Genomic DNA, 14829 nt, shown 5'->3' with positions numbered 1-14829 from the left:
ACATAAATGTCAGATACATACATCTCCTTAAAAGGTTTGATAAAATATTACGTATTCCCCTTCTTCTAAAATACAAGACCACAACAAAACTTCTCTCATCTCTATCTAGGACACATTGGTGAAAATAAGCAAGTACTAAATAAATATCTTGACACCACTTTAAAACCATATGTAATACTACCATTATCCATTTTCCTAAGAAAATGGGCTTAGAATGGGAGGAGAAGGCTGAAAATATTCCTTTTGAGATAGCCAAGGTAAAGTGCATGACTGCCGCATCCCGGACTAAACCACTGAACTCGAAAAAAAAAAATGATGGAACTGATGTTCTATCCATTAAAATGTTGAACTTCATATAGTCCAGTCAGTCTGCAGTTTCACGTTGGTGAGCCTGTTAGCATCAACAGCCATAAATCATCACACTGCAGGGGGAGAAGAATTAATTAGAAGCATACTAAAGTAAGGAAGGTAAGATATATCTAATCCCTCTAAGAAAAGGCCAAGCCTCTGCAGTACCAGGTATATGAGTTTTACTGCCCAGTGTAATACCCATCAACTTTTGCTTAGATGCCTGAAATTGCCAAAAACCACATTTGGACTCCAGCGCAAACACCTGGTTTACTTTTCCCCCCACTTTTAAACATATGGCATTTCTGCAATTGTTCTGAAGGTTTTTGCATCACAGTTGACTCCTCATCCAGGTTGTCTTTTTATTCTTCCAATTTCACTGGCATTTATCCTCCAGCTCTGAAATTAGCGATCTGGGTGTAATTTTGATTACATTCAAATCTGTATTTGATGAGCTTTCTCTTCGTGAGAAAATTCTAACCCTCCATCTGTTCTTACAACAAAATAAAAATAAATAAATAAACGACTTGTCTTTTTATTAAATGCATTACAAGGGTGTGCTGAAAAGTTGTGATAATCACTATGAAGGAATTGAGGTAGAACCGTGTTCTAGATATTTTATCAAAACTTTTCAGCCCTCCCTCATACTTTATCTCTAAACGACTATCAACTTCATACAAATGCATCCAACCAATGAATAATGTTTTCATATCAGGAAATACTTGGAGAACAAAAAAGAGCGAGTAAGGTGATAATTACTCATCCTTCACTATTTTCTTTCAAACAGATCAAGTTTCTGATGCTTACATTTTCTACAATTATTCCTATGGCCACAGTTCCTCGTGTATAAGTTATTCAGCAATGCTTCAAAATTCAACTGATTACTCAGAATAATTATTTTACCTCATCATTCATTCCTTTTATTGCTGTCTTCTGGAACAGTCTTACCACATATGTATTTCTTCAATGTACAATTTACATATTTCCAAATCCAAAATAACAAATAGCTTCTTCTTTAGTGTTATGCCTTTGACTAGGCTCTTTAATTTAAGTCTCAGCTCTGGAAGAGTTCCAAGGGAGTGAAAAAGGGCAAAATAATTCCCTTGCATAATGGAGGTTCTAAGACTGCAATAACAAATTATACTCTTAATTATAGTATCTCAGGCGTGGTGATAAAAGTATTAGAAAAATTGTTAAAAAAGAGAATTCAAGAATGGGTAGATAAAAATATGATACGAGAGTTAACATGGTCATTTTAATTTACTAACTTTTTATAACAGAGCAACAGCTGAGTTGGATAAAAAATGGCTACACGGTGATTTTGTTGGATTTTACAAATGCATCTGACAAAATACCACATGGAACTATGCTATGCAAATGAGAACAAATGGGGATGGATATGATACTGGCTAAATGGATAAGAGGGTGGCTTCTGGACAGATATCAAAAAGTGTATGTGGAAGGGCAGAATAGAGGCAAAAAAACAGGTGATTAGTGGCATGCTGCAAGGTTCAGTGCTGGGACTATTGCTTTTTAATTTGTACATAAATTATATAGGAAACAACTTGAAAGGAAATATTCAGTTGTTTGCTGATGATGCAAAATTAGGTAAAGATAGTTAATCAAGGCGATGTGGAGAGCTTGCAGGATGATTTAAATAAGCTGTCAGTATCAGCAAAAGATAATGGGTGTCAATTTAATGTAGAGAAATGTAAAGTTATGCATTTTGGGATAAACAGGTTACACGCCATGTATCACTGTGCAAGCCAAATGCGTGTGGATATACCTGTCAAGCTAGCAACGCAACCTTGCACAGAGAGGCTGTTAGTTATTTATTTTTACTTTAGCTGTGAAAATTTTATTGTTGGTGCTTTTTTTTTTTTTTTTTTTAAATATCGAGCACTGTACTCCAGGAAATAGATAAAGCTAGAGATTTAAGGGTAGTGGTAGACAGAGAGTTAAAGTTTAGAAACATATTGCTAAGGTGGCCCATACTTGGGTGTCCACATCTGGATTACTGTGCTCAAGTCTGGTCCTCTGAGTTTCTTGGGATTTAGGAAGCAGTGGAAAGAATTCATAGGCAAGTGACCAAGATGGTGAGTGGCCTATGGAATGTTCCCTATGAGGATAGATTGAAGGTGTGTGGATTGCAAAAGTTAGATGGTATGAGAAAATGAGGGGATATTATAGAAACATGTATGTTGTTTAAAGGGTTTTATAGGATAAATGCAGGGGAAATGTTTCAGCACTTGGCTAGAGAGGCCAGAACAAGATGAATAGAGGTATGGTTAGTAGGGGACGTGAGGACTAGATTTGTTGCTTGGAGAGGTGTGAATGAGTGAAATGGGTTGCCAGAGTAAGTTGTGAGTGCTTTGTCTGTTAATGGGTTCAAGGAGAGGTATATGACAGATTGTGTGGCTAGATTGGGTTTCCCCACAATGAGTCTTCAGACTCCATGGAGGTGCCTATTTAATAATAATAATTTCAATTCACCAAACTACATGCACTAACCATTTTACCTGGCAAAATGTTCCACTTACCAAAAAAAAAAAAAAAGAAAAATTTACAAACTTAACTTTCTCCTCTATGTCCCCCCCATCTCAACATACACCTTTCATATAACGAAAAATTTCGTTGACCAATACCCTTTCAAATTTTATAGAAATCTGTCATGTGACCACTCTTTGTACCACATACTCTCAATAATTTACCTTTGTACCTCTAAATTTGCATATTCAAAATATTTGTTTCAACATCACAATTATCCTCTAAGTCGTATTAGTAATTTTTGCTATGTGACCTTTGAACATTCAATTCCTAACCGCCCATTAACTCCAAGATCACTAGCCTCATCAGTTTTTCTAAGCACAATTCCACCAATACAATATGCTGTTGGATATCTCATCATGCCAAAGCATGGCACAAGGTCAGCTTTAATTTCGAGTGACGGTACCATCAGGATGAGAGAGAAAGAGAGCGAGGTAAAAGTGCAGGAGAGCAGAAGTTGCATCCAAGAGCCTTAGCAAGGGACCAGAAGGCAAGGCTTCCATTTGAACAAGAGGCAAGGTTTCTGCTGGAGGCCTTTATGAAATCTAATTTGGATTTGCTGATGACTGATTTGCATGTGTTGTGCATTGATACAGATAGAGTATAAAGCTGGAGTTCTTGATGCAAGCCACATGCAGTAAGCTGAATTTTTTTCTTTGACTGCTTTGATACATTTTCAGTTGAAGCACGGCTTGAAAAGTAGACAAGAATTACAAGTTGATTGGGGGATACAGGCCTTTATACCAGTAAGAATAATTTCTGCGACTTATTTGCAGTAGGTGTTAGGGTCAGGTGAGTGGAACCAATAGTCAGACCAAGGAGTAGAAATTCTGTAAGTCATCCCAATTGGCTCCTTTATAGCACCAGGGGATGCGAGTTTGGGAGTAGTTAGAGGAGAAACATTCTGGGAGATAGGAAACATACAACATTGTTGTCTGAGTTGCCAAGAAGAGAGGTGACCTCTACAGCATATCTGGAAGGAGAACTGGTCAAAATGAGATCCAGAATATTTGGAGAGCAAAGAGGGTTATCAGGATTTGAGTGGGTAGATGTACAATTTGCGTTAGGTCTTTACTTATAGCAAAGATTTCTACTCCTCCTCCTACTTGGCAGGTGGTATTAGAGTAGTGGTGCCAGTTGGAATTGTAGAGATTGAGCTCGTTCAGGAAGATGACCTCACTATTTGGATAGCTGGATTGTAGGTAGTAAAGTTTCATGAAAAGGAATGTTAAAAGATGAAAGTGGTTATCAGTGTTTGGAGACCAGTAAATGTTACTAAATGGAATAAGGATACCTTGAGCCAGAGAAGGTCAAAAAACCAAGGGATTCTAAATTACCCATTCTCTGGCAGGCTATGTCAGATTTCACAAAGGCAAAATGTGCTACACTTGTGGTGAAAAGAATCATGAAGTGGGTAGTTTGGACACCAGAGGTAGCCAGTACTAGATGTAGCTGCAATCTGGGTTTCTGTCATAAATAAGATGTCTGGTCTGGAATACTGCATATTGGTGAACATCATGTTAATGCCATGGATGTTACTAAAATGGATGTGAAAGTGAGGATTTAGTTAAGAGCTTCTGGTGTGGTTTGAGTGTTGTGATGTGACTTTTTGGATGGAATTCATGAGCGTCTTCATAAGTTCGATTAGATGGAAAAATATAGTGGGGACAAGAGAAGACAGACTCTTGGATATGCCTTCCATGTGCTATGACGTGGCCTTGACAGTGTCCCCCCCACATACCACTACTCAGACCACCTTTTTCCAAGCATGCCATGGCACAGTATGCCTTGGGAAGCCTCCTGCCTCATTGACAGGTTTGTGCTTATGTACAAAGGTTATGGTTATTATTCACAGTGTGCATTAAAGAGAGGGAGGAGGGACAGAAACCAATGCTACTTTTGGTCAAACAATGGACTCTATAAAATAATCACTCCTTTCTGGAAGCAGTCAGGAAAAGTTACTGCAAAAGTATGAAGAGAGTATACTTTTGACAAGTTATGAAATTTTATATTTGAATGTTTTAAGGAAAAAGTAACTTTTTGTTTTTATTAATTACAGTTCTTAGCATTATCAAAGAATTATACAGTGAAAGTTTTATCTTTTATCATAATCAAATTCCTAATATGTACCCTTGGGAGATGTACAGTATAATGATGTAATGATGTAGTACTAATTTCCTATCAACAATTTTCCTACAAATTAATCTGCTATGTGTTAGGACTCAAATACTGTTAGTATATGTCAGTCTCTATGACGCTTCTTGCTGCATACATAAGCTGAAAAGCTTGTGTATACAATAAGAATCTGTATAGATACGCTATGATAATCACATTTTCAGGATGTGCTGAAAAGTTGTGATATAGTACGCTCACAGATTCGAGACCCTTAGACGCATGTCACAAAAAGGAGAATCCATTCCGATAATAGGGTAATCAATCCGTCTTCTGGGATGAGTTGCTTATTATTACACGTCAGAAAATTAACTTCTCTTTTATGATCATTGTAGTTTTTAAAGTGGTAACTATTTTGCTTGTATAACAGTTGGGAAATTTTATCTATAAAGCACGTGATTTCGCGTGTTGGCGACCAATTCGTGCGTCCTTCATTTCTTTCTCCCCTTCAGCATGAATCGATTATTCTTGGCACCAAGCCAAGCGCAGCTCTCTAAAATCTGGGCGTACTATAATCACCATGAAGGAACTGAGGTAGAACTACATTCTAGGTGTTTATCAGAGCAAAGGTTGGTCAATTGGTAGAGCCTCTGCTACTAATGGCTCGCAAAAAAGTTAAGCAAGTTTGAGCATGGTTAGTAGTTGGAAGGGGTTAATCATTTGATGCTGTTGGCACACTCTCCCTCAATGTCTTTGAACTCCCTGGAGGTGTCACATAATAACTTTTCAGCACTCCTGCCCCCTCATATATCCACCTATATCTTGGTCTTCCTTTTGGTGGTTTTCCTGCCCTCCTGAGGGGGGGAAAAACTTAGTAACCTTTCCTCATCCATTCTGTTCAAGTGACCATACCACCAGAGATTAGCTCTATCTACACATTCCTCAAGGCTAATAATGTTAAGTTCCTTCCAATATCCTCATTTCAAATGCGATTCTGCCATTAATGTCATCTGTTCACTCCCCCCTAATCTTTCTCAGAATAAAAATTAAATGTTTATGTTTCACAAAATTCTTTGTTCAAGTTATGCCAGTCCAGAATTCATACTCTAAAAACCCAACATGGTTTCTTTACATTATGTGTGTGTATATATATATAACTCCAAGATTCCAAGAAACTGGATGGTCTCATTCTGAATGGCCAAGATCATTTATCACTTGTGACTTTCACGGTTATCCATGAGAGTGGGATTTTAACCCATAACCTGTTGGCTGGAAAACAATGTGGATAGCTGAGCAGACTGTTTGCCTTGTTCATTCTATTTGCTTTCAATGTAACACACCTTTCAACTTTGTTGATATACTAGACACCCAGATTAAAAATATTGGTAAAATATTAAAACATAATTAAAAAAACAAAACATAACATGTTTCAACTGCATTTTTCCAATTAAAAAAAATTGGGAATAAAAGATGGAATATGAGTGTTAACAGTGATTTAGATTTTTGATTTAAAAACAAAATAATTGTAATAAGTCAATCAACACAATTTATTTTTAAAATCTAAAAAAATCTAAAATCTAAAAAAAATTTCTCCCATTTGATCATACTAAAATTAAATACATTAAAATGTCATATTCCCCATGCAAAAAAAAAGTGAATTATTGAATATTTGATTTATAAGAAGGAAGTTTAATGTCGATGACAGTTTTAAGGTATCATTAAATTTCATAGGGGGGGGGATATTACTGAATGAAGCAAAGGAAAAAATCTGCTGAATACTGTATTAGACAAAAACTGTTTTGATTAAATTATAATCAATTCTGAATAGAATGCGTTCGTGAACTGTGTGCGTACAATTTACATGTGTTCTGAAGATCGCTATCTGTTCTCAGGAAGGGGAAGGACTACCAACTACGAAAATTAATATATTCATTTATTTATCAATATCTAATTTTAATTTACTAAATAAAACTTACCATATTCAACAAAGCTGGATACAGTTTTTTCTCTACGAAGTGAAGAATTACAGCATTCATCAAATAATACAACCAGAGAATCCAACAGCGTCTCAATACTGAAACTCTTACCATTTGTCACAATTGGCTCACTTAAGAATAACTGTTCAAGTTCTCTTAAGCGCTCCTCTGGTGAACGACCCGACATTTTTTTCGATTCCATATAAAGCATTCAAATGTAAAATGAAACAACTACGTTGACCAAAAATTATGAAGTTAGCTTTCAATTTAAATCCAAAATACTTTACTATATAGGTGATGTAATATATAGATAAGGTACATTACAAGTCACTTTTGTCCTAAGGCTGGTTAATATCACACGCTTGTTCATTTCTCATGTAAATGACCACTATCACATTAGAACAGGGATGTCTTCGATATCTTCATTTTTCTTCTTTTTGGTCATGACTTCATAACACAAAAGGTCACACCTACTATGAGTAATACTTATGCTGCGTAACATAGTAGAGAATACTGTTATTCCTAAATATTCGTGTAATCTAATCTATCTGAATTTGCTATACAAAGTTCACGAAAATATGCACATAATGACGACATTGCTTTTATAATCACATAACTCACATACCTTGCTGTGGTGACAGCGATAGTGATAATGAGCTTATAGGATGACAGGACGGCTTCTTATAGTTTATGCAATCCTTTTTCACACCAGTATACTGAATACAACAGAGTACTCAAAGAAAATGCAGTCATTATGATTAGAAACCACGAAAAACTTACGTCGGAATTAAACTTTCCATAAAACTGAATGAATCAAGTACTCTCGTATAGTTAACAAAACGGACAGCAAAAGATGCAGCCGATGATGTTCACGGCGATTAACGAAAAACTCATAAATAAAGAAGCTTCTCTCTTACGAATCTGACCATGGTTACTTAATCCAACACTGCTAATCATTTATGGTGTTTTTCACAATTAACAACCACCACATAATATACACGTATTGTCTGTATTCATAAGCCAGTCACACAACATAGATGTCTACCTTGCCTACACCAACGCAAATCTCTACTATCATGGAGATGTCCATTAGAAAGAAATGCATTTGGGGATATGTAATTCCTTTTCCTTACACGAGATGGCAACATTGCAAAAGCCGCCATTAAAATGACGACTTCGTTTTTAAAAATTGGAATGACAACTTGTGTTTATAAAAAATTGTCAACAGTAATATAAAACCGGTGTTTCCGGAAAAGTTGTCGAAAGATGTTATTTTAAAATATTTATATGTTCGTTATCCTCTTGAAGAATTAAAATTATAATCCTTGCAGAACTAGTATCTTAAATTTTAAATATCACTTCCCAGTAATATCCTGCACTGTATTTTGATATGCTATAGCAAACAAATAAATAAAATTACTGAAATCTTCCTTATAATAATAATTTATCACAATTTTTTAATTTTTTCTTGGTTTCTTTAAATTCTCTCTTCAGGACCAAAATACAAGTTTTTGATCTTCCCTTAAAAATGGACAACTTTTAGTTTGATCATTGCATTACTGATAATTTTAATCTAAAATAAATTCTTCAATTTCAATTTATAAATTCTTCAATTTCAATTTATATATTTTCTCCAGGCAGTAGCGCACTCAGAGTTTAATCTTGGGGGGGGGGGGGGGGGGGGGAGCAGACGATTTGAGAATACACACTACGCATCGCATACGACCTATGACTGAGCATCTGCAATAATCGCTAATTCATAAGTAGTATATAAATAGAAGACACGACACAACATAAATAAAAAAAACGAATTTTATTAATTAGGAAAAGATTTTCGGAAATTTTTCTAGTTTTTTCCCTTTTTCTTTAGGGGGACAGGCCTCCCCACCACTGAGTGCGCCACTGTCTCCAGGAATATACTTTGATTTTTAACTGCACAAGAATCCAAGAAATTCCAGTCTAGTGACCGACAATAGAATATTTTTCTAATCACTTTTTAAGACAATTCCAAAGATGGTAGGGTTTTTTTGGGGGGGGGATTTTCTCTCACAATAAATAATTCTCACTGTGACAAGGGGAATCCTTATATGGGTTTTTCAGATGAAGGTGAGTTAGCCGATCTCATACAGTGGTAGCAGGAATTTTCTCCCGGATGACGTTTTTCATCCTCTGTACAGACAAATGGACCTTCAGAACACACATAATTTACAGAGAAAAAATGCTGTTGTTGGTGATGGTTGGCGATAGATGGCGTTGATGGTAGTAGTGTCGTAGTTGGAGAATTACGTAATAGTAGAGAGGATGAGATGTATTTAGCAAAGTAGAGAAGTATGCCCTCCCATGATGAGTCCTTGGACTCCCTGGAGGTGTCATGTAATAATAATAATAATAATAATGATAGTAATAAATAAATAAAAATAAATAAATAAAAACAAATAAAAATAAATCAGACGAAAACTGATACTTTCAAACCGATCTGGGCCCCACATACCCTTATACGGGAATAAAAAGGCTTTAGCTGATTTTTTTGTTAATAAATCAGCTAATGCGCCTTTTATTCCCTTATATAGGGAGTAGGCGAGGCCTTTATACCCTATATAGCTTTTGGAGAAGTTGTGGGCAGTTCAATCTCGGATAGACAATCAGAGATAGCTGGCCCATGTCTATCACTAATTATAGGCAGCCACCGATGAAGAGGCTGGCAAACAAGTGCTGCCATCTCTTGGTACCTAACCCTAACAGGATATGTTACTGTCTGAAAATCATATGGGTACTACGGTCGATTTTCTTGAGTTTATGGGATGAAAAACCTGAGTTTCCGGGAGGAAAAACCCACTTGCCTGTGCCAGAGATCGACTAACTCGGGAACCGGTCGAAGAAAGGCTTAGAAAAAGTTCCTCCAGTCGGCGACTAGACTTGAACCTAAGTCTAATTTGGAGCGACCAAGCGCCACTTCCACTGAGCTACGCAGGCTTAATTATAAATTCGATTTTTAATTCCAACTCAACAAAATTTTATTTTATCATATTTTCCAGTTCAAATGGAAAACAATAAAATTTCACTTCACATACGGTTTCAATTCCAGTTTCAACTGGGATCCACAGTTCAAAAAAGAACAATGCACCTGTTACTAAGGAGTTAGTTGCAAATGTTGGAGGGCGGGGGTGAGCACTGAATGTAATGTAATGAAAAGAGGCATTACATTCCGTTCTTTCATAATATCACATTGCGCTCTCAGTAACCAATTTTATAGAAAGGAAATGATATAGTTTTCTAAAGTTTGCAACTTCAGGTTTATTTCTCTATTTCAATTTAAACTAATCTTTTTTTTTTTTTCATCGATTTAAATTCGAATGCGAGTTTCTTTTTTTCTTTTTTTTTTTCGATTCTAGCTCAATTTTAATTTAGGGTTTTCCATATATATTAGTTGAAGTGTTTTTTTTTTTTTTTCGATTTAAGTCCAAGAAAAATATCGATTTTATTAGTTTATCTATTCGATTCAGTTTCTTATTCAGATTCTGTAATAATCACTGGTCATTATTAGAACATGCGCCTCTGTAGTCCTGTACAAATAGCATTTGAATCTATAGAACTAGACCAAATGAAAAAAGGTTGTTCAGAATTTAATTCTTGTTACTAACTAGTGCAGCGCTTCCCAAACCGTGGACTGCAATCCCCTTGGGGGCCGTAGGTTTTGTTGAGGGGGGGGCATGAAATAATGAAAACAAATTTAAAATGTTTAATTTTTATTATTTATTATTTCTTTTTTGTTATTTTTTATATTTTAACGGGGGGAAAAAACACATATTGGTGCGGGTTCACAAATTTTGCTTTCTGCGTATTTCGGCGCTTAATGAATATTAGTAAATATATGCTTATTCATATAAGTTTCATTTCAAAGCAGAAATCTAAGAATTGCAGTTTCAAATATTTCACTTGATATTGACCTTTTGTGTAGCAATATTGAAACACATCCATCACATTAAATTGTTATTAAACTTCTTTTATGTTTTTAGTTCTTTCTTTATTACTAATCGTTTTACGTTTCATGTAAAATGTACAATAACAGTACAGTATATCTATGTATATAAAAATATGAAATAATGTGCCATGTCAAATGTGTATGTAAGATGCTAAAAATGTAATATTTGCATTTGATTTTTGCAATATTCGTTGTGTATGTTTTGTATTGAATAAAAATAATATTGTATTGAATATAAATACAATAAATATTATAATAATATATTATAATAATATATGTCTATATTACGATTTTTCTTCAAGGGGGGGCCGTGAAATATTTTAATTTTTCCAATGGGAGGCCCATGACATCCAGAAGTTTGGGAAGTACTGAACTAGAGGATATTTATCTAAGCTTTTCCTCGAATGGTTCCCAAGTTAATCGATCTCTGGCTTAACGAAAAAGAGTTCCCACCCGGAAAATCTATTTAGTTACAGACAATTATACGAGTATTACGGTTTTGTATCATGAGACGACAGCTGTCTCTATCTCTCTGTGTTCTCTAAAGCTTCCACCAGTAAATGCTTCAGAGATGGACACTGGCTACTCACTTGTCTTTTAATTAGGGCTAAACGAGTTTTGTGTTTTGAATGGAAAAGGTGATGAGAATGTATTTATTTCATTGCTAGGAACATCGATGTTATTCAAAATGGAAAGAAATAATATTCAAACTGAGCATCAGTGAGGTGAGCATCATTTGTAAATCGACAGTGACCTGTCGATTTACAAATGACAAAAAGGCAGTGCCGTTGCTAGAACTTTTGCCACCCGCGGCGGTCCCTGAGATTGCCGCCCCTCCCAATACTCACCAAAAATACTACAAAAAGTCAAAACGACGTATAGGGTAAGGTTCAAAGTGCCACCCGGGCTGATCCCCTCCCCCCCAACTACGCCACTGCAAAAAAAGGTCGTTTCTACTAACAGTTTTCGAGGTCGTTTTCCCGCATCAGATAAACTTTTCTGAGTTATCAAGACAAGTTTTTAATCAGGACCAGATTTAATGATGCTGCAGCGGGTAAGCTAAAACTTTAAGGGAAGCCCCAACTTCTGAATAAATTTCGGTTTTAGGAGTCCCTTGTCCTAATATGTAGCTTGTCTATATTATGCGTAAATACGGCCGTGGTGTAAATTGATGTTTTTACCTTGAAATAATTGAAATGGAACTTGATACAACTTGGCATTTACAAAAAAATCAGCTAACTCCTTTTTTTTTTTTTTTTTTTTTGTTCCCGTATAAGGAGCAGGCGAGGCCGTTTTAGCCTTATCTAACTTTTGGAGACTGATTGGGCAGTTCAATCTCCACTGGTAGCCAATCAGATGCAGCTGGCCCAAGGCTATCACTAATTAAACGGTACGCAGTGAAAGAGGCGGCTAGAGAGTGCCGCCATCTCGTGGCGGCATAAATAATGTATATATATATATATATACATATATACATAAATAATGTATATATATATACATTATTTTTATCGGAATTATTTATTTTTATTGTGTTATTTCTGTATATACATTTTATTGTGATATGCTACAAATAATTAATGAAATTTCAGAATCGGTAAATTTAATACAGATATGCCTCACAAAGCCAAAACTATTTTGGATTTTCGCATCTGTTTTCAAGCACAATCTTCACAAGAATGATAAGTTTTTTTTTTATTTTCTCATGACACTAACATATATTACACATAATGTAAATATTAATATCTTATTTTGAAATATTAATGCATGTCATAATTTATTTTAAAATGCTTCTGTTCCCTCGTTACTTATTTTATTGAGTAAGTATTTTTCTCATAATATTAATATAAATGATTGAAGATTATTATTATTATTATTATTATTATTATTATTATTATTATTATTATTATTATTATTATTATTATTATTTCGTGAAACTCCAAGGAGTCTTTAGACTCATCGAGGGAAGCCCTAAACATGTCAAGAACAACTATTCAACATCCACACAGCATCTATCACACCTTGTCTTGAACTCATTCACAGTCATGGCACCCACAACAGACTCTGGCAGCTTATTCCACTCATTCACCACTCTCCAAGTAAAAAACCTAGTTCTAATACCCTTGCTAACCACACTCTTTCCCAGTTTCTATGGATGGCCCCTAGTCCTCCCACTACCAGTCCTGTTCTGAAAAATATCCTCTGAATTAATCTTATCAAAACCCTTCAGTAATTTGAATGTCTCAATCATATCACTCCTCTTCCGCTTATCAACTAATTTCTGCAACCTACAAATCTTCAACCTGTTCTCGTAAGGTTCATTCCATAGGCCGGCTATAATCTTGGTCATTTTCCTCTTGATGCTCTCCACGTCTTCCCCATCAAGAAGAAGAAACCCTGGCGCCCAGATTTGAGCACAGTAGTCAAGATGGGATCTTATCAAGGCTCGATACAGAGGAACAATAACTTGCTTGTCTCTGCTCGTCAAAGTATTCTTCAGTGACCAAGTGATTTGATGAGCTGATTTAGCCACTTTTGCAATCTGTCCCCCTAAACTTCAACTCCCTGTCCACTAACACTCCCAAATCCCTGGCTTTGTCAGCTTCCTGGAGTACAGTTCCACCAATGTGATATACTACTGCTAATTTTTTCACCCCATAACCTTACACTTTGCTACATTGAACTGACATCCATTCTCATTAGCCCAGACTGCCAATCTATTCAAATCATCCTACAAAATTTTGACATCATGTGCATTCATCTATTGCTCTACCAAACTTTGCATCATCAACAAAGAAAGGAACAGTTCCTCTCCGATCCTTTCCTATATCGTTAATGAACAAATTAAATAGCAGTGGTCCAAGATGTGACATTATGTGTATGACAGTTTGTGTCTCTGCTTAGCATGCATTTTAGTTTTGAGAAAAATCTCTCGCAGTATACCTAGGCTGCTATTATAATTAATGCATGTTAATATCCTAAGAATGTTCATGAATATCAATATGTGCAAATTTAGTTAAAATCTGATAACAATGTGACATACAGTTTTTGAGGATTTTCAATTTTTAATAGCAGTAATAGTTTCACGGTAATAATGGAATGACTGAGGTGAAACTATTACTGTTTTAAAAAATTGAAAATTCTCCAAAACTGCATGCCATACTGTTATCAGATTTTAACTAAACTTCCACACATCGATATTCATGGATATTCTTTGCATATTATTATTATTATTATCGGATTAAGAGCCTGTGTAGCTCAGTGGATGTGGCGTTTGCCAACCATGGCGCTTGGCCTCACGAAGGAAGACTTGGTTTCGAGTCTAGTCGGCGACTAGAGGAAATTTTTCTAAGCCTTTTTCGACCGGTTCCCGAGTTAATCGATCTCTGGCACGGGCAAGCAGGTTTTTCCTCCCGGAAACCCGGGTTTTTCGTCCTGTAAACTCAAGAAAATCGACCGTAGAACCCACATTATTTCGGACATTAAATATATTGTGTTAGGGTCAGGGACCACGAGATGGCGGCACATTTGAGCCGTCTCTCTTCACTGAGTACCGCTTAATTAGTGATAGCCTTGGGCCATCTATCTCTGATTGGTACCAGTGGAGATTGAACTGCCCACTCAGTCTCCAAAAGTTAGATAGGGCTAAATGGCCTCGCCTACTCCACGTATAAGGGAATAAAAAGGCGTTAGCTGATTTTTTTTTATCGGATTAACCATAATAGCAGCCTAGGTATACTGCGAGAGATTTTTCCTCAAAACTAAAATACATTCTAAACAGAGTCAGAAATTGTCATACACATGAATAGCTTATATTAATGTTATGAGAAAAAGACATACTCAATAAAATAAGTAACGGAGATATTC

General features: G+C 35.8%; 1 protein-coding gene across 3 annotated transcripts in view; it reads right to left on the bottom strand.

The window, feature by feature from the left end:
• LOC150102474 (serine/threonine-protein kinase Genghis Khan-like) overlaps nucleotides 1–8034 on the bottom strand; it is a 550831-nt gene extending 542797 nt beyond the window's left edge. For all 3 annotated transcript variants that reach the window (XM_090399333.1, XM_090399335.1, XM_090399334.1), the window contains exon 1: nucleotides 6984–8034. In XM_090399333.1, the coding sequence (XP_090255459.1) occupies nucleotides 6984–7194 (211 nt within the window). In that variant the 5' untranslated portion in view covers nucleotides 7195–8034. The remainder of the gene's footprint in view (nucleotides 1–6983) is intronic.
• Nucleotides 8035–14829: the final 6795 nt, after the last annotated feature.

The sequence above is a fragment of the Typopeltis vanoorti genome, chromosome 10, assembly GCF_054136105.1.
Source record: "Typopeltis vanoorti isolate ZY-2024b chromosome 10, IOZ_Tvanoo_1.0, whole genome shotgun sequence".
In the NCBI taxonomy this organism is placed as follows: Eukaryota; Metazoa; Arthropoda; class Arachnida; order Uropygi; family Thelyphonidae; genus Typopeltis; species Typopeltis vanoorti.
This window is presented reverse-complemented; position numbering and strand designations above follow the sequence as displayed.